Genomic DNA, 21,509 nt, shown 5'->3' with positions numbered 1-21,509 from the left:
ATAAATTGAGGTGAAGAAAATGCCAGCACTCATTGTACAGTACATTGTCCATTTGCATGATTTTTATTTACTTCTGACGAGAGTGAACAAACGTACACGTATCGGCCTGTATGGCCTTCCTCAGCGTTATGAGGTAAATAAAAATCATGCAAAAGGACATACAATGAGAGTGCTGGCATTTTCTTCACCTCAATTTGAATGCATTGGACATCTGAAATCTACAATCTGAACATTCACACGGTTCACACCCGCAGCAATCTGAACCAAAGTTGATGTTTTCCATAAATATAAAATAGTATAGGTCATAACTTTGCGCTATACTTATGCCCGCTATGACGTGTTCTGTTCACAGCCCTCTACTCTGCTGGGGGACCCGGCGATGCTTGTTGCTATGGATACCACTCAATGGTATAATTCTGTGTCGAACAAATGCGTCACAGAAGCCCCAATGGATTGATTGCTTCCTCTAACGTGTTTGACACACAGCAGCACTGCTATGAATGGAAATGTCCTTTCTTTACTTTTCAATTCATTTATTTATTGCTCTTTTTTCCTCAATTGTCTCCTGACCCAAAGCATAGTCCTCAACTCCAACTCCATGTTACTGCCACCCACACTGTTAGTCTATGCCCGTGCTTCCCAAACGTTTGAGATCGAGATGTAAAAGAGAAATTTGACGTCTCCCCGGGACCCAAAACTATAGTAAAAATCACACCCGTGTGAACTGAGCGGTGCACTGAAAATGAAGCCAATGAGGAAGCCTATTAACACGCTGCAGTTCTCATTAGCGGCCTAGAAGTGTCGCTATTTCCCCCCTGCTGGCTGCAGAAGAATTGCCACTTGATTTTAACTATGGAATCGTGCATTTCCCGTCAGTGTATCACTCAAAATCCCCATACAAGGGGAAAGCCCCCATATATGGTGCCCAGGTCTCGTGACATCACGTGACATCATCAGGGATGGAGATCCCTGATGTCATAGTAAATGCGATCTGCTGTCGCAATTAAGCCCATATATGGAGATCGATGATATCATCAATATTTGTATATGGATATATGTCAGAACCTGTTCTGACATTCCATGTTTATCCTTCCCCTGTTCCCATCCATCCTTCATCTTCGATGTCTCCCTTTTGACTGATACCTGTCCATTTAAACTCTAGACGGGCCTGCCCCAAAGTTATGTGTGCAGCCACGCCCGGCAGCCGGTGAAAACTAGAGTTCTCAACGAAAATTAAAAATGAGCATTTGTACCTGTCGTAGACATGCGCATGCAGAGCAAGTTCAGTCAGGAAACCTCACTGCAGTCGCTGCCGGCCGTTAATTGGGCCGCCTCAGCATCACGCTCTCGTCCACATGATTCACTCGGCCAATCACACACTCACTCCATCTTCATACCGGCTACGTTAACGTTACGTTATCCTCCTCCTGCTTGCTTGCTGCTGCTGTATACAAACCTGCTGCTCACCCACCTCCACCCCAGCTACCACCTGTCGTTTTAGATCTACTGTTTAGGTACGGGGGATTCGGAGTCCCTATGGTCGGGACTGATGCGCTTTATCTGAGTACCTAAAAAGCAGATCCTATACATCGCCAAACCATAATAAATATATTGCTCATCTTATATTCAATAAATATATATTACATCCATTCTTGAGTTGTCCTGACTGAACTAGAGTTCTCAAAGAAAAATAAGGCCCGGCCCTACCTGGGCCGGGCCTTAATGTACATTCAAGACATACTGACATGATACTGTCATGATACTGACCACCGCCCTCTGCCCTGGCTATTCAAGATAAGCAGTCCACTTCCTCGCCATTCAGGCAAAGAGAGTGTTTTGGCGAATATCTCGCTCTTAATATTGAAAGAATGCATTGGAGTGCCCACTGCCCGGCCTGTTTCTGCAATGGTGGCTTCCCATCCGGACGCCTAGTCTGACCATTTTCATTTTGTTTCCACTTAAACACAGATCTAAAAAACAGTCCCAGGTGGCCACAGCTGCCTGTAACAGGATATGACCTTTCCAATAAGGACTGAACCCTTGACTAGTGGCTCGCTAAAAGACAATCTGATAATTCCCTTTTCTAAGTCGAGTCTCTGAGGACAAGAGACACTTGTGCTTCTGAGTAGAGAGCACTCTGAGCTGCCGTCACAGCAGTCTCATGTGTGTGTGTGTGTGTGTGTGTGTGTGTGTGTGTGTGTGTGCATGCGTGCGTGCGTGTGTGCATGTGTGCGTGCGTGCATGCGTGCGTGCGTGCGTGCGTGCGTGCGTGCGTGCGTGCGTGCGTGCGTGCGTGCGTGCGTGCGTGCGTGCGTGCGTGCGTGCGTGCGTGCGTGCGTGCGTGCGTGCGTGCGTGCGTGCGTGCGTGCGCATCTTGAGTGAGCATCAGAGGATGGGTGATCGAGATAGTAGTCAGAATAAGGGGAGAGAGAAAGTCAAAGATGACAGCAAGCTGAGCGAAGTAGGGCGTGTGAAGGATGAAAGAGAAGAAGAAAGAATGGAGAAACAGATGGGGGTAATGGGAGAGGGATAAAGAAAAGATGTCAGACAGTGAGTCAGTCAGTCAGTCAGTACAGGTGTACACGTGCACGCACGCACGCACGCACGGGCGCGCACACACACACACACACACACACACACACACACACACACACACACACACACACACACACACACACACACACACACACACACACACACACACACACACACACACACACACACACACACCGAGCTGTGAGTATAATTGTTCTGAAGCAGTCCTTTGATGGGTGAGTCAGGGAAAATGTCCTCTATCACATCATGATAAGAACATCATCATAGTTTTAAAAGCCACAGCATTGTGCTTCTTTCTCTCCCCATCTCCCCTCCTCTCTCTTTCCACCTTCCCCCTCTCAGTCTCTGTCTCCCAGTCCTTCTTTCTCTCCATCCTCTCTCTCTCTCTCTCTCTCTCTCTCTCTCTCGTTCTCCTGTGTTTCTCTCTCTCCGTCTCACTCCATCCTCCCACTGCTCTCACAATGGTGCATTAAGCCAGGGAAGATAGGGCAAATCCCTCCTCTGTGCTGAAAAGGCAGGAGAGAACGGGTCTGTGCAGTGCACGTGCCCGCGTCCATGTGTAACTGCTTAAATCCTATGTACTTCTTTGACCGGAGTCCCCCAGGGGACCATACTAGGCCACCTGCTTTTTCCAGCTCCACTACACTAAATATATTTGCCCAAAATAGCAGATCTACACGCTCACAATGGGTTGTGAGCTTGCTATTCTTTGCTGGATGTTTGGCCCAGTCAGAACAGGGAAGGTAGGGTTTGTGTGGTTGGACAAAGACATAACTGAGAATGAATCAGTAACCCTCATTCCCCTCTCACATTTTCACCTCCCTCTCCCCCCCCCCCCCCCCCCTCTCTCTCTCTATACCCCCCCCCCCTCTCTCTCTCACTGAATATAATGCCCAATCAGCTCACACTTCTTAGTAAAGTAGCAGCTTCTAGCTTCCTCTGTGACAGCATACTGTATGCCATTACCATTTTCTTCATAAGAGGCAGGATGCCTGTGTGTGTGTGTGTGTGTGTGTGTGTGTGTGTGTGTGTGTGTGTGTGTGTGTGTGTGTGTGTGTGTGTGCGCGTGCGCGCGCGCGCGTGTGTGTGTGTGTGTGTGTGTGTGTGTGTGTGTGTGTGTGTGTGTGTGTGTGTGTGTGTGTGTTGGCCCCCACCAGTCTACACTCTACAGTGATGTCACAATGTCATTGGGGTAATGATAGCTTCTTCATTGCCTTCATGTTTCCTTACTCATTCCCTTCTCTTGTATCTTTTGCTTATCTGGTTTAATTCCCATGATGTCTTTGTATCCTTGATTCCTTTCCTTTCCTTCATTTTGCTCCTATTTCTGGTTTGTCGGATTGCCTTGAAACTTCACCCACACACTGTGGTCATAGAGAGCCAAAATTATGATTTTTGGGTACAAGGAATCCAACGGCAAAGACCGGTAATATATAGTCAATCAGGAATTGCGATTCGTCCTCCACTGTTATGGAAATAATATATGTCCATCCGGGTGAATGTATATCTTAGAAGTTTATTCAGAAGAACAGCAACAAGCAAACAACATCTCTCAGTCTAGCAGGCTTAGCCTGTATCACTCAAACTTTCTCTCTCAGTACATCTCTCTCTCGTCGTCTCCATCCCACTACCTCCCCTCAGCTTCTCCGTAGGTCCTCCCTTATACCCCAGAAGCAGGTCCACAGATAATCATGACCTTCACAAAAGGTACAATACAATACAGACGCCCTGACTGTCTTGGCTGTCGCCCCCCTCCTGAGACAGGAACTACCTAGTGATACCTATTCAGGCCCAACAGGGTCTCATAACAAACAATAGGTGTGACATGGTCTTTTACATACAGCTTGATCAAAGGGTTGATTGGATTAAGACAGGCTTTCAGGCCAAGGTGTCGTTGCTCACAGACACGACCAGACAGACTAGCATGGAACAATATACTATATTCATATTTCCCACAACAACTCTGATAAATTGTTAATGTTTGCCCCTACCTCCCGAACGCAAGGTCGCACAGCCTGGTATGACAGTGGACGTGGGTGCTGCAAGTGCACCGTTGCTCCTATTAGCACCAAACACTGTTCAGGGGTTTTCCATGATCACAATACTCACACCATGAGACATGGCAGGGTCCCCCGGGGGCCATTTGGGCACGCTGTTGGTCCAATCATCACCAAACATCTGCCGAGATCTGCCGTCACAATAGTCACAACAAAGAAAAGATACGATAATAATGTGCACTTTTATGGGGCAGTACAGAAGTGTTACAGCGGTTTCTAAAGTAACATTTCAAATGACCATAACTCGGTGACCATTGCTCTGAACAGCATAATATAGGAGAGGATGTATAGCCATGTGGCCTGAAAATCTATAATAATGTAAAATAAATCACCAATTCATTACTAAAACATTCAAAGACAGCCTAGCTATAGAGGACACCAAACAAAATCTTGTCTATGCAATAAGAAAAAAAGGTTCTGTGTCTCATCACCTTGTATAAAGTAACTTTTTAGAAGGATAAACGCCTTGAGACGCATCATCTAATTTTCGAGGGGGTCCTTCAAGATAATGTAACGTACCTTCTCTCTCCCCGGCCTCACCAGGCCTACTATACTGGTCGAGTCCACAGCCCTGACAACACGTCGAGAGACAAATCTCCATCCATAAATGGTGTTTGTCCCCCACCTAGTGGACTGTGGACAATGTTGGCAACATTAGTACTGTCAGTCTGCAATTACAGAATCAATCTTAGTTTACAATATTAATTCACGATTTCTGATTAAAATAATATTACCGAATTAAATTATGAAATGCATCCATCCAGACAATAATACTATCCAACGGCACACTCTGTCTCTGTGTATAAAAAGTAAGTGAAAATGCCACATTATTATTTTTTTAAACTTTCATCATAAGTTATAGTTGGCACTCAGAATGTTATTTCAACGAGGACATTATATTTTAGCAGTAGACCAGGGCTACGCATGTCAAATAATACCGATGATTCGAGGATTTTGTGTGTGTTTAACGTAACAGGTGCAGCAGCGGCACCGTGCTGTGTTGATGATCACACGCATGACGATGACGAGTCGTTGCTGGTGGAAACAGCTGGTGATTTCTGTCAGCCAACAGTTAGAGAGAGAGGACGAGCGTCTCAACATGGAGACACAGCTGATCGGAGCGGGGGACGAATAAAAGAAAAGTTTACATTCTGAATTTGACTCGTCGTACTCATTTAAACATTGCCTTGAAAGCCTCTGCTCTGCTGTCCAGTCCTGTACTGCCCTGCCCTGGCCCTGGCCGTGTGTGTGGTGGGGAAGGAAGGGCGCACGCGGCAGCACAGCACGCGCCCCGGGTGTTTCATGTTTAAATGTAATTTTGTTGCGACCACCAAGAAGCAAGTAAGCAACATTGTAACAGTTTTCAGTTGGCAGCAGCGCGAGGCGTTATAAAAGGAAACCGGATGCTAACGCCGGAGCTAGTAGCGAGCTAAGCAACCTGCCCGTGGCTGCTGCCTGCCAGACACTCTGTCTTGGCCCTGCCTGGCTGCAATCGCACGTTAAAAAAGTGCGTAGATAGATAATATCATCCCCCATTTATTCCCTGGTTGTCAGCGTTCGTGGGTCCGCCGTGTGTAGGCTTTCGACCAGCCGACATGGCTGTCATTCATTACAAATTCTCGTCCAAACTCCAATACGACACGGTGGTGTTTGACGGCCTGCACATCACTCTGAGCGACCTGAAGAGACAGATCATGGGCAGGGAGAAACTCAAGCCCGGGGACTGCGACCTGCAGATCACCAACGCACAGACCAAAGAAGGTATACAACCGTTTGGTAACGTTTATAACGAACTATACCGTATTGATGTTAAGGCTGACAGAATGACATGTTGAAATGTGTTATGTAGCATGTGTATGTGTTATCTAGCCTACTTCTATTCTGCAACTTTTTTTTTTTAATAGCTCTGTGGATGTATTGGTTTCTTTTTATTATTATTAGTTTCCAAACATTTTTTTAAAACAAATCCTACATATATATAACCTTTAAAACACGTGGTGTAGCCGTGACAGCTGTCTAGTCTAGCTGGCTGCTGACGTCACGGCGCAGGGGGGGGATTGGGGGTGATGAGGGGTGGGGGGTGATGATGATGGCAGCAACTTCTGTAGAAGTGTCACCTCAGGACAATGGACCTCATGAATGGACAGAATTCCTGTTGCATTACCTACCTACCACTCCGGAGCTTCTTCTGACATGCTGTTCATGATCTGAATGATTTTCCTGCTCATGAATTACATGTATGCACTCCTAAAACGGTAAAAAACTGAACGATTTTCTACCTAAATCACTTTTTAACCCACTAAGAAGACCTGTAGTAAGGGCATTTTATCAGGTATTTGACCAATCTGGGAACTAAATCGTTACCAAGAAATTTCTTCACCAATGTGTTTCTAAAGGTGTCTAATAACATGTACTAAAAGTTTGAAATTCAACTCCCGTGGGAAAATTGAGTTATTAGCATAATATGTGACCATACCCATAACATCCTATATAAGGCAAAAGTCCAAATTTCATCATTCTTTAAGTAGCATGTGACATATGAAACTAGGGTGATTTCATGATTCTGAATCCATTCCAAGCATTAGTTTTGCACAAAAAACACTCCTTGGGCTAAATTAGGCCATATCCAGTTGACCAAATGTGCTGACCTCATCACGTTTGTGTGGCCGTTTTCCTCCCAAGGAGTGTTTTTTGTGCAAAACTAATGTTTGGAATGGATTCAGAATCATGCAAACACCCTAGTTTCATATGTCACATGCTACTTAAAGAATGATGAAATTTGGACTTTTTTGCCTTATATAGGATGTTATGGGTATGGTCACATATTATGCTAATAACTCAATTTTCCCACGGGAGTTGAATTTCAAACTTTTAGTACATGTTATTAGACACCTTTAGAAACACATTGGTGAAGAAATTTCTTGGTAACGATTTAGTTCCCAGATTTTCATAGATTTCACTTACTACTGAGGCAGATTTCTAAATGTCTTGAAATAATTCTTGTTGCTATATCAGTGTGGTTCTCACACCTAAATAATAGGCCTACCGGTATTTATTCTGCCGCGCACCCCCATCTCAAAATACTTTGTTCCAGGGACACCCAGAAGCAAAGATTTCAGTAATGTTTGCCTTAAAAATTAAGACTTAAAAAAAAAAAAAAGTACAATTATGCAAGCAATGCTAAAAGGATAACATAAAAAGCCTTAGTTGGGAGCTGACTTAATCGTGGTCCTGTAATGGTGTAGTCTGATGTGAGGAGATCAGTTATGCTATATACTAGTGTTGCAAAGAAGAACATAGAAATCCTATAGGGTGTGTTTTGCCACACTAGGTGATCTCCTATATTGGTGGTCAGAACGGTGTGATTTCGGTTGAAAATCAGGGAGGTTTTCAACTTGGAGTACACATTTACAAATTGTACATTTAGAGCAGCCCGCTGGCCTTGAGGTTAGTGTCTACCCTCAGATCGGGAGGCTGGGGTTCCATCTCCGGCCGGGGTCATGCCAAAGACTCCGAGTTGCCCCGAGTCCCTGCGAGTCGCGACATACTGGCGTCATCATGTCCACCAAGCTGCCTCATGGCATACTAGCCGTGTCATGTCCTCCAAGCTGCCTCACGACATACTAGCCGTGTCATGTCCATCAAGCTGCCTCATGCTACACAAACGGGAGAGAGGCTCCTGCTCTGCCTCAGCAAGGCTACTACTTGTCTACACATTTACATTTGTACTCTCTCTGAGTTGCATCATGTGCTTAAATGAACACTGAACATTTTACTGTTTTGGCCTATGAAAACTAACGGGGGGGAAAGATGTTGGCTAAAAATGCAAACCAAAGCGATGTTTTCACATGTTTTATATACACACACGGTGGCGGTGATCTACAGTGTAGATCACCGTGTGTGTGTGTATATAAAACATGTAGATTCTACACACGATCAGCGAGGACACCTGTGTCATTTCGACGACATGCGCACAGAGGAAATTGCACCACTTCCACTTCCATGTTCACGGGTGATAAAATCACGTTAATGTGTGGTAGCATCCTGTAGATAAGATCTAACACTTAACTGATGTGACACGTCGTTACCACACCATCCTCAGCATTATGGATCTGTGTACTAATCAATCTCTCTCTCTCATATTTCTCTTGCTCATCAGAGTACACAGATGACGAGGCCATCATTTCAAAGAACTCCTCTGTCATCATCCGGAGGATTCCCATGGGGGGAGTCAAGTCCTCTAGTGGCAAGACGTATACCATGACGTAAGTCAAATATATTAGGACCCAGCACTGGGCTAAACTGCATGCATTGATGAAGATGTCCCCCGTCCCCCGTCCCCGTCCCTGTCCCAACATGGGACAGGGACTATTATAGAATAGGGCAGACATTTTGAAAATTAATGAACAGAATCGGCGCAACATGGATATAATTAAAGATTTGTTATTAAACTTTTGACTTTACCATAAAGGGGGGAACATTGAAATATCACTCCTACAAAGGGACTGTTTCTGGATTCACGACCAGTACGTTTACCTTCAACTGCATTGCCTTTTGACAAGGATTGATGTCACTGACGATATTCAGACCGCTGCCATCTTGCCAGCAAGGTGCTAACTAGGTGCAACTTCCCATAGACAGCCCATTCATCCAAACAGAAAAGTCCTATCTAATTGTATTAAACAATGTCAAACTCGCCAACATTGCAGCTGTATGGAAAGCTTGAATTATCCTCTTTCAATCTGTACAGTTTTTGTTTCATAAAAATCCACCATAGACATGTTATGAGCTACTAACTGTCAAGAAATTCTGTGCAGGTTATTTTGTTCTAAGTGTCCTGCCCTGCATACCACCTGTTTTGAATTTGCACATAATGCAGGAGGTTGCTTTACTAAAAACGAGTGCTTTCAAACTCCCAATACTTACTTAGGAAAAAAAAATTATTGACAGTAAGTAGCTCATAACAAGTCTACAGTGGGTTTTTATGAAACAAAAAAATGACAGATTTTTTTTTTTCCCATACAGCTGCAATGTTTGTGAGTGACGTTATTTAATACAATTAGATAGGACTTTTCTGTTTGGATGAATGGGCTGTCTATGGGAAGTTGCACCTAGTTAGCACCTTGCTGGCAAGGTGGCAGCGGTCTGAATGTCTTCAATTGTGTCCATGTGGTGAACTGCGCTATTTCCTTTAAGTATGGACCCCTTGGGGACTCTGTTCAACTAGGGTTTATTTTAGTGTAAGCTGCCTGCTGTACGTTATCTCCTTTAGTTTGTTTTAATTTGTTATCTTTTGTTTTCCATTCTTATCATTTGTTTTCCATTGTCTACTGAAAACAACCTTGTACATCTGGTCCTGGGCATACATGAGAATAGTGGTGATTCTAAATGAACTCTCATCATGTTTGACATATTTAGTGAAACCTGACATGCTTTCCTTGTGAATCGGTCGAAATGTTCAGTTATTCAAATGAGCAGATGTTGAACCACAGCTCTCAGCCACCTGCACAGCGTGGTCGGTGTCGTGGTGGCGTGGTCGGTGTCGTGTTCCCATTTCAGTTTTTCAATTTACAATTTGGGCATTTAGCGGTTGCTCTCATCCTGAGTGACTTACACGTGGGAGATTAGAGTAAACGGCATGAAGCCTAATCAACAAATGACAGGGTTAAAGCACTGTTATACTTTGTTGCGTCACGTAACAAAAATAGCCCATCTATCGTACAAGCTCTCAACGTGTCATGTTTGAGTATGTAGATCTGTGAGATTGTAGATGAAGTCAGGCGTAAATGGTGACACAAGAAAAACAATTTAGTGCTTCAAATAAACTAGGATAGCAGGTGGTAAAACCTAGCATATGTCTAAACATGCTATCTAAATAACATTCTTAGCATTTGAGGTCAGGCAAAAACTAATCTAACAAAACACGTGAACCACGTAACTAACATTTATCCGCATTGTATAATTAGCATTTATCACCACAACTTCAACTAAGCGTGTGGAATTAGTTTCAGTAACCACTGACTTTTATTGTACATGACAAATACTGCAGTACATATCAGTATTGGATTTAAATAAAGACATGATGTAACCCACATACATGTTCATAGGTCAACATTCCTAACAGTGGAAAAGCTTGCTTTTTCTAGCATAAACTTGTTCCATGTTAATGGAACCTTTTCCACCTTTCCAGGCTTTCGCATTGGGATTTCAAAGATGAAATTCAGTTCTTCCTCCACCCTTGACCGGAAAGGAGGGAGATGTATTGCTAAATGTGCTGTATGCAATTATGTACAAGGATTACTCGGTCAGAATTCATATACCTGTAGGCTTAGGTAGTGAATACAATTCTGCATCCATGCTTCTGCTTTTGATATCCACCTAATTCATATTATATGATATTGTTGGTGGGCAATAATGCTTTTTTGTTTCCCCCGCGTCCATAAGTATGTGGTTCGTGGTACAAACGTTTTTTTTTTTTTTTACATGGCGTTGATAGCCAAGAATATCTGTATATATGTGTGTCTTTCCAAATTAGGTGAAATTTAAAGGCCTAACACCTTCACCTGCTGAGTCTTGGCTAATCGTTGTTTCTCATTTGTTTCAGTGCCCGTTCAGACCACCACCACCAAGCCTTCAGAGCCTCCAAAGCAGTATGTAACCTCACCACCTCTCACTGCCAACACCTAACCAACCCCCTACCCACCTCACTGCCAACACCTAACCAACCCCCTACCCACCTCACCACCTCTCACTGCCAACACCTAACCAACCCCCTACCCACCTCACTGCCAACACCTAACCACCTCTCTTACAGCACACAATGCCAACACCTGCTGTTAAAACGTGTAATTAGTTCCATTTACTTCCAGAGTGTCAAATTGCTAGACCTCGATGACTCCAAGAAATGCAAATGTATCTTGTCATAGCTCATGGCCCAAAGATAGACAATTTAACCAATTATTCCCCTACAATAGACCCGTTCTGAGTTGCTGACGTATGGAGTGACAGCACTGCTTGGCGTAATGTAATATTCCAACTTTTAACATTTAAAATAATGAGTAACTCTGCTAGCGTCTGCTAATGTTTCAAGGCTTGCTTTCATCTCTGAGCTTTTTACTCTGGGTTGAGACAAGTTATATTTCACATTGAAATCCTTTTCAAAAGAGTCATCATGTACATTGTACAGTAACGTTACGCCATTAGAACTGAGGGGGATGTGGCGGACTTTTTTAACCTAATTGTGTGCAAAGTAAAGTGTTCATTCTCCCTTATGAGTCAGCTGTTTGTTCAACAGGTCTGTGCTTGTTATTACATAACAGTGGGAGACTGGCCCACTGTGCAAGATTTCTCCCTGTGAGAGCTGATAACCGATTGGGGTGGAACGACTCATATCACATTGTCGTGTTTGACACAGATGAGCTATGAGAACTGATAAACCAACTGTCATAGAGTGCCATGTCAGCAGACAGATCAGGTTCATTCTATTGAGCTCACACACAACACAAGGCTTGTCATCACTTGCTCATGTCTCAAGACTCTCAACATGAGAGCAACTTTAGACTTGCTAACTTTGCAGATAGAGTGCAGAGGTTGTCTTATTTCTCTAATCTTGTACTGTAGGTCTTTGGTTGTTTCGTATTGAATTGCACTCTTGCTAAAAGTGCTACTCAATAGACAAAATGGTTCTCTATGCAATAATCTAATCTTAGTTCTCGTTAAAGAACCATCTGAACACACTTGTTTGATGTCTTGATTCGATTATGAATCTATTGAGTTGTTGGACATTACATAACGTTTTTAATATATAATTGTTTCAAACCAATAAAATATGTTGTGTATGAGCAATGTGTTTATCTTTTGATAAGTGGATGCCCTTACACAGTGAAAGTCAAAATGTCTTCCATTTGAAGAGATACCAATATTGACTCACAGTAAGATTCTCAGTTAAATTAACATTTTACTGTGTAGATAACGTGTGACATTATGTAAGCTACAATCCTGGAATTATTGTAATGAATCTAATGTGTTCTTTTAACCAATCTGTATGGTAGCGTGTTACTGCACTATACTGTAGCTAGCACAGCGGCGTCGAGTCCGGGGGTGCTTGAGGGCTGAAGCACCCACTGACACAATGGGCGTGTTCGGAAATAGCGCACTGAGCAATGCAAACTAATAAGGCGAGTGCGCTCCCGCACTGGGGGGCGGGAGGGCACCCACTGCCGTTATAAGAACTTTCCGCGCCTGAGCTAGCACATCTGCCATGGTTGCAGATGGTCTCCAAGTCCCTACTCTTTTATTCACAACTGGGTAGGACACAACTGGGCATAAAGTTATTTGAAGCAGATGGCGCACCATATTGGACACTAGATGTGACGCCGCCATCGTTATTGTACTTCAGACAATGCTGCAATGCAATTACCTCTCTGTCATGAGAGGGCATACATCTTACAGACTGTAGCCAAAAGCGTTTCCCACGTTCCCTGGCTTTGAGTGACAGGAGTACAGAGGCTACAGGAGTAGAGAAAGCAGCTTTCTGTTGTGTTTTTGAGTATACAGTATAGACTAGAGGGTATGCGCGTGACAACCTCATCATACCCGGAAGTTATGTGGGAACGCATACTGACTGGGTGTCAAACTACTTTTTGGCCTTGACAGCCCATACATGCAAACAGAAAGGTCCTATCTGATTGCATTAAACTTCGTTAAACTCACTTTGCCACTCAATTTGCCACTCACTTTATGCATGCGCATACCCATTATTGTATTACACTGCTTTACACAAATAGTATCTTCATGTAGATCAGCCCCAAATTGTTTGGCCGCGGACCCTCATCTGAAAATATCTTTTGCCAGGTACCCACAGAAGAGAACATTTGTGTTAAAATGGGTTAATTGGTCGAGGAGAATTTGTCAGTGATGCAAATGTTATTGCTGAACCCACTCATAGACTCACAAGCATATGCTGCCTGACACCTGAGTGAAAAGGAAGATTCGTATCCTTTGATGTGCTTTATTTTGTCTTTTTAGGGGGGTTATGTATGTTGGCTTTTAACATTAGTAGTATCATTTAGTTGTAGTGCCATCATTTCTGTAAATACCATCACCAGATGGTTCAGTTAATGTTCTCTCACTAAGACCGTGGCACTGTAGAAGTATGATAAATGCATGAGTTCACCTCCCACGCGTCTAAAATGCAGTGCAGCGTTTCATGTGGAAGCTGTTCATGAAAGCATGGTGTCGGCTAAAGGGGGCAGTGGTCATTCAAGCAAAGACCCAAGTACAATCTGTGTGTTTGAACTAATGTGTTTTTGTGAGGACAGGAGGGGTCAGAACATCTGTCGCTGTGTGCTAATGTTTCAACGCTGGAGGTCCTTATTAAGATTATATTTCCAATGGGAAATCTGTGTGTGATATGTAATGGTAATGATTGCTGCATTGCTAATGATTGATTGCTGCATCAGTGAAACTTATATTTTTCTTTTTATCCTTAATTCAAACAGGCAAATGATCACACCGCCTCAACATCTCTGGCTATTCTGTCAAAGGTATACTCTTCATTTTCTTTGCTAAATTTAGTTCGAACATAGTTGTTAATGAGAATGTGTTTCCTTTTGGATCCAATTACAGCCATTCTCCTTTTCCTACTATACCTCAGTGTTAGTTTAACCCATTTTGACCTGAGATCAGATTCTGAAAAAGCTATGTTTCTATGTCAGTCGTTCTTCGATTTAAAAAAAATAGCAGACCTACAAGCTCGTAGCGCGCCACTCGGTGGCGCGCTATGAGCTTGTAGATCTGCTATTTTTCAATAGCTAAAGCATAACATAATGCTAACACCAAAAGGGGTTAACCACTTAAACCTGATATACCTTGTTGACCCCTCTACAATGTATCTCTTAGCCAAAAGTAGTAATCTAATAATATAATCTAAATAAAATGGTACATCTGCTATTAATGTTCTCCTATTTTAGTGGAATGTTCGCCTATGCTGACATTCCCAGAATAGGGACAATAGGGTTCATGTGGTTAACTCAGAAAGTGTACAAATGTCTGACTAACATTTAGGTGTGTGTGTGTGTGTGTGTGTGTGTGCTGTGTGACACCTCATTTCAGGTGCCTATGTTGTGGGTGACTAAACTACAGTATGCGTGTGTTTTCTAATACAACTTGGTCAGTTTGGAATGTTTACACTGTACTGTTTGTCCAATGTTGTTCATTTTAACAGTTCATGTGTTAAATCTGAAAAAGCTATCGTTTCTGTAGATTTTGTGTTTGTCTTCTCCGTGTCAGAAACTGTAGCCATTTTTAAATGAGCTCTAGTTGAAATGTTATGGATGTGAAATAAATCTATTCTGTTATCAAAAGTCATTAGTGGACATTGTATGTTTGTTTGTCGAAGTGGGCTCCAAAAGGCTGCTTTGTACAAACGGCTTGTGCTTTTCAAATTAAAGATTGTTTTGCTTTCTCTGTTATGTAATGTTTATGTACTTGTTTTGGTCAATAAAACTTGGCAAATGTTTTAGAACATGTGTGGACTGATCTCATATCTGATCTCATAGCATGTGGACTGATCTCATAGCATTGTTCCAAGGATTCCTCTTCTAATCACTGAATCAACCCCAGAGCTCAGTTGCATCGCTTTGGCTACAAGTTATTCTTATTTGAAGTTGAACATACTTGGTTAGCTCTTGCCCTTCTATTTCAAGTCGTCATCATGCTTTTAAAGTTAATTAAGTCATGCACCTTTAGAAATACTGGCCATGTGTAGTTGAATTGCTACTCATCAATTGGGTGGGATTTTTTTTGTTGCTATTATCCACTTAAACATTACATGTTTCATTAACCAGAGTCCCCCAGGGGACCATACTTGGCCACTCCTCTTTTTTTTTTTTTATCATGTAGTTGTAGCCTGACTACTTGGACCAAATCTTTGCCCCAGAATAGGCATCCTGGACTGGGTTATAATGGTAGATCTTTGACATGATTGTTTGGAGGTTGGGTATAGCAGGAGCAACCAGCCTTGGTCAGTGGTTGACTGGGGATTGTGTATATATTGTACTACAGTAGATGCTTTGCAGGCTGTCAGTCTGTAGTCTTTTTTTTTTCTTAGCAGAAAGGCAGGAAACAAATGAGCCTTATTCTGTGGGTAAAGTGCAATGTGAACTGGCTTCTCTGCCAGTATTTATCTGTCGTAAGGCATTGTCTGACCCTCCAGTACAACCAACACAGTGTTCTTTGTTCGACTGTCCGCTAGCAAAAGAACTGCCAAGGCATCGGTTGCTGCTAGGATTGTGTGTGTGTGTGTGTGTGTGTGTGTGTGTGTGTGAGAGAGATTTGAGATACAGCCATTGCTTTATTATATCTATGACCATGGACGTAGGCCCTTTTGACGTTTGTGTACTGTGTGTACTGTGTGTGTGTGTGTGTAGACTGCTAATTTGGCAGAGGCTGTTGGGTCAGAGGACGACAAGATCAGAGCCATGATGTCTCAGTCCAACCACGAATACGACCCCATAAAGTGAGTTCAAATCGAGACCCCGTGTGAACTTTAAACCCTGACATAATTTAGTTCAGTCCTTTATCTTACTCCCTTCTCCTCTGTTTTCATTTCTTTGCCATCCTTTTCTTTCTCAATCTGTTCCTCCATCTGTCTCTCTATCTCTCTCTGTCGCCATGTCTAGTTATGTTAAGAAGGGGTTTCCTGTGTTGTCTGCCAACTACACTTGTTATCGCTGCGGGAAGGTCGGACACCACATCAAGAACTGTCCCACCCACGTGGTAAGATGAAGACTTCTCGTCATTACACTGTTAAAGTCGCCTGCATTCAAGTATTTGTAGGTTGGAAACCAGTTGCAATAAAATGTGTGTGTGTGTGTGTGTGTGTGTGTAGCATCAGGATAAAACCTATGAGGCAACTAACAAGATAAAGAAAAGTTCAGGCATCCCTCGTTCCTTCATGGTGGAAGTGGATGACCCCAGTGTGAGAGGAGCCATGCTCACCAGCACTGGGCGCTATGCTATCAACCCTAGAGACGCGTGAGTACTGGGTGGGGGGTTGTGTGTGTGTGTGTGTGTGAGAGACACTCCCCTTCAGACATGAACTAGAGATTTCCACAATGTAGTCCAAAGATCATTTGATATTATTTTCTTGTCTGTAATTGGTTTCTGTATGTACTTTCCGTGTGTGCATTTTATTGTGTGGTTGTGAATGATCCCTGTGTGTGTGTGTGTGTGTGTGTGTGTGTGTGTGGCGTAGTGAGGCCTATGCTGTGGGGAAGAAGGAGAGGCCTCCATTCGTCCCTGTGCCACAGGCCGAGATTGAGGAAGAGGAGGACGAAGGGGAACCCATCCCAGAGGAACTGCTGTGTCTGATCTGTAGGGAGACGCTGACCGACGCCGTGGTCAGCCCCTGCTGTGAGAACAGCTACTGTGATGAATGTGAGTCTGACGCCCCCACCCTCTCTCACACCCCCTTTCCACCGGCGTTGAACCGGTTCGGTTCTTTTTTTCCCCGCCTAATACTGAACCAGTTCAGAGTGTTTCCACTGAAAATGATTTGGTTCAGAACCCTACAAGTTGGTTCAGACCTGGAACCAAAAACATGGCGTCCGGTTCCGTGAAAGCACCATGGTTCCAAGAATCTAGAACGTAACCAGTTCTACAACCAAAGTTCTTTTGATGGAAAAGGGGCCACAGATTCTGCGATCTCAGTCCTTCTGTTTTAAAACTGTCAACCCAACATATTCTCCCCTGCTATATCTCTCTCACTCTCTGTCTCTGTGTGTCCACCTCTGTCTCTCTCCCACCCCACAGGTATCCGTACCGCCTTGCTGGAGTCTGATGAGCATGTCTGCCCCACATGTGGCCAATCGGATGTCTCCCCTGATTCCCTCATAGCCAATAAGTTTCTTCGACAGGTGAGCGAGAGATGAGTGGATAGTTGGATGGTTGGCTGGACTCGTAAATGGGACGGCGTTTGGATGAAAGCGGGGTGCAAAATTGACACCCGCCACTAAGAGCCAAACATGGGCAAAAAGAAAACATACTCATCCGAACGATAACGGCATAATGATGTGAATCAAATCAAGGTGAGCTTGTAGATTTACACCACCCAGGACAGGGGTTTTCAACAGGTGGTCTGTGGACCACTGGTGGTCTGTGAAGGTATTGCATGTGGCCCCTGACCATGCATTTAGTAATGTGGGATTTGTTGTTTCATTTTCTTTCAACTAGTTGCGAAACCGTGAAGTGAATGACCTATGATGACCGTCCATGTAGTCGGAGGTCAAAAAATTAATTTCGTTATTATTATTAGGAAATTAGTAGTAGTCATCAATGGACCACTGGTTGAGAAACAGTGGGAAGTATACACATGGGATGCATAGCAACACAGCAGTGGTCCCCAGGTTGATTCTAAGTAAGGGTGCAAACCCCTGACTTATGATATTGCAGCTGACCGATCAATCGCAGCTAAAGTCATGTATTCTCAACCATCTACAGTCTAGACAGAAGTACAAGACAGTTTGAGTCTAGTAGTGAGGAGTGAGGACTAAAATCTAATTTATTCTCCATAGTGCAATGGTCACCGGTGTTGCTTGCCAAAAAGAACTAACGTACTGTCAAAAATATTACGAGTTGTTAGCTTATATATTTTGGCAACTGGCACTCTCACACAATGGAGTATACGTACAACAGAGGTAAGGCAAAGGTTATTTGTATAGCACATTTAAAATAAAATAAAGTCCAGTCTAGTCGTGCATGCATGCTCACTCAACGTTGCGGGCCTGCGGCCCGCCAGAGTTACTAGATAGCACTTTATAAGAAAACTTACTACAACACTTATGTTGAACTAATGTTAGTACCACTGTTTTGTTGCTGGACATGCGCTCGTGGCAGGTTATAATATGGACTTTTGACAGTCCCCTCTTCTTACCGGCCTACTGGCACATCACCTTTTAGCGGAATGCTGTACCGGCCCTTTCCGGCCCACTTTCCCCCCTGGATGAGATTCCCAGTAACATCTTTATTTTATTTGGAATACATCAAAAGGAAAAAAGGAGACAAAAGAATCACAGAGGAGGTCTGCATTCCAACAACTCTGAAGCCCCGAGATCGTGGCACCACTATGATGCTTCAAGTTTAAAATAAATGTTTAATGAATCCAATCTTAATTGGATAATTTATAATTTAGTGTATAGGCTGCAGATTAACTTGCTCACACATAATTGCATTTATGGCCATTCAAATATATTTTTTGCTGGTAAATCTCAGATTTCCTTCCTTTGGCATTTGGGCCAAAAAGTTAAATTTGGACCCTGGATGAATGGAAGGAAAGGTGGATTGATGGATTGTTTTGACTGGATATTTTTCTGGCTATTTTTAAATCTAGGCTAAAAACCCATCTTTTCTCCCTACACTACGGTTCTCTCTAGTTTCATTGAAACTATTATGTTCACCTTGTCTTGCCTGTGATTTTAAAATACTGTAATTTTTCTTTTCTCTTTCTTTTATTGATGATTTACAGATATGCACATTTTACTACGTTTTACTGTGTTTTCTTGCTATGTTTTTGTGTTTTTGATGTGTCTTGTGTGTTTGCTGTGAAGTGCACAGAGACCCCTTGGGGTGATGTTGCACTATAAATGAAAATAAACTGAAACTGACTTGGCATTTAGAACCTCTTAAAGCCCACATTTGCTAGCTGCTGGGTTGAGCTTTTGAACCTAAATCCATTCTAATATCCTTGTTTTGCCATCTATTCCCTCACAGACCGTGAACAACTACAAGAATGAAGGCGGTTATGCCAAGAACCAGAAGAAACCAGCTAGTAACTCCCAGTCCCAAACCACAACGCCCAACCTGACTCCCACGCCGAGCCCTGCCCCTACCCCGCCTTCGTCCTCACAGTTGCGAACCCCGAGGGCCTACCAGCCAACCCGCAGCCAGCAGGTTAATGTCACAATAACACTTAGAGGCTTCTAATGACAATGTTTGAGGTTTGGGTTTGGCAGGAGGATTAGATTGCGACAAAGAATAACAGCCTCAGACCCATGTCATTGAAGCTGTTGAGAAATAATTACAGTGTGAAACAATCCGGAAGAAAACCCGAGAAATATTTTGTTAGCTTACCTTGGTCTCGAGTCTATTATATCGCTAGAAGCTCCAAAGCATTCATATTTTGAACGAGAGGCATGTTGAAGTCAGAAATGAAGCGCGTAGTATATCCATCAGATCAAAACCACGGAGAGCGCCCTGGACGAGGCATTCTTTCTGCCGCGCTAACAGCTAATCGAACGGTAAGCTAATATGACCCTAGAGCGCGAAGGACGGTGGCCGAGAGTCGGACTGAAAAAGAAAAAAAAAGGAAAGAATTCAGAATATTCTTCTCTCGCCTGATATCATTGAGGATGCGTCCTATGTACGCGTCGATTGGGTTCCCTAGGACGCGTGGAGCCGTCCTACGGACGGAAACGGTTAAATATTAGCAGCTGTTTGAATGTGTAACAAATCTTAACAAAAAAGAGCGATGAAGGAATTAACCACTTAAAACTTGTGTAACTTGGGCATGTAATTTTATTATAGCAATATTCATTAGCTCATAAAAGCGTAATTATTACTCGAAAAAAAATGTACTCCTGATTTTTTGGCGATATACGTCCAAAGTTGACATGTAGAAACTTTCGTGCATTTTGAACAAAGATCCCGGGAGGAGATCGATTTGAACTGTTTTTCATATAATTCAAAATGGTGGGTGATCTAAAGGTCAGAGGTCAAAAGTCAGAACACGAAAGTGAGGAGACGCATATGTGTATCGAAGTTTTATTACTGACGGTCAATTGAGTTATGTTTGCTGATTGAAGACCAGGCATGCTGCATTCTGAAGCCGGGTGCCGCGTGCACGTCTCCTTGTAGTTTTGTAGTGGTTTTTCGATACCAGTAAGGAGGGAGTTAGTACAGTTGTCAAGTTCTGAGATGACTGAGGCCTGGATGAGGAGCTGGGTAGACAGAAGGGTCTAATCTTGCCAATGTCAACTAGAAAAAGTGCCCCTCGGGTCACAGGACTCCACCAGGAGGATAGGAGTGTTTGTGATGGATAAAATCTGTACGAGTAATGTAAAGAAATCGGCCTCATGGTATGATCAGGCAGATGCGAAAAATCCAGGGCAAAGGTAGTTGCTTGGCCTCTAGGGAGTGCGCATACAAAGTTGTACACAGATGTGTGCAGTTATAGGTAAAAACAGGAATTGGCCTGTTATAGCGCCACCATGAGGCTGATTTGAAGAAAAGAAAGTGGCATTTCATCCTCTGCCATGAACGTGCATGTATAATTTCACAGAAATTGCACACTGTGTTCATGATTTGTGGCATTTTGTTCGAAACGGATCAATCCTGCAAGCTTTGGAAGGCAATCTTAGCCAATCGGGATGGAATATGGGAAATGGTACAGATCCGTGTTGATCACATGACTATAGAGATAGTGTATACTGATTTGCGTGATGTATGGTTAAAATGTGTACGAGTCATGGTGGTGCTATAACAGGCCGTTCTGAAGAATTTAGGGCAGAGGTTCGTCGTTGGCATCCAGGGAGTGTGTGTGCAGTGTGTGTTAGCATCTGCCGAGCCACAGGCCGGAGATGAGCTGTAAACTGACGGACGGACGGACACACACACGGACGAACGAACGAACGGAGTGCAAAACATACTCTCTCCCCATGCCTTCAGCCTGGTGGAGACAACAATGTGTAAAAAAACAAACAAAAAAACAATGTGTTAAACTACAGGAGCGAATAACCGAAGCAATGTATGCCTTGAATGAGAGCTGACTGCCCTCTGGACAAGTCCCAGGCTCTTGGCAGTTGGAACAGAAGCCACCAGAGAGTTGTCCATGGAAATAGT

The 21,509-nt window shown here is 43.4% G+C and overlaps 1 protein-coding gene across 1 annotated transcript in view; it reads left to right on the top strand.

Annotated features, from left to right (window-relative positions):
- Positions 1–5,603: 5,603 nt before the first annotated feature.
- The window catches only part of LOC306936983 (uncharacterized protein), a 29,780-nt gene continuing 13,874 nt past the window's right edge, over positions 5,604–21,509 (top strand). The window contains 10 exon segments of the mRNA XM_079520650.1: positions 5,604–6,374; positions 8,773–8,878; positions 11,218–11,263; positions 14,114–14,158; positions 16,043–16,131; positions 16,295–16,391; positions 16,504–16,649; positions 16,870–17,051; positions 17,427–17,530; positions 19,383–19,562. Coding sequence (XP_079376776.1) covers positions 6,209–6,374; positions 8,773–8,878; positions 11,218–11,263; positions 14,114–14,158; positions 16,043–16,131; positions 16,295–16,391; positions 16,504–16,649; positions 16,870–17,051; positions 17,427–17,530; positions 19,383–19,562 — 1,161 coding nt within the window. The 5' untranslated portion in view covers positions 5,604–6,208.

This window comes from Electrona antarctica (genome assembly GCF_951216825.1).
Source record: "Electrona antarctica genome assembly, chromosome: 14".
Taxonomy (NCBI): Eukaryota; Metazoa; Chordata; class Actinopteri; order Myctophiformes; family Myctophidae; genus Electrona; species Electrona antarctica.
Note: the sequence above shows the minus strand (reverse complement) of the source record. Positions and strands in the feature narration are given on the sequence as shown.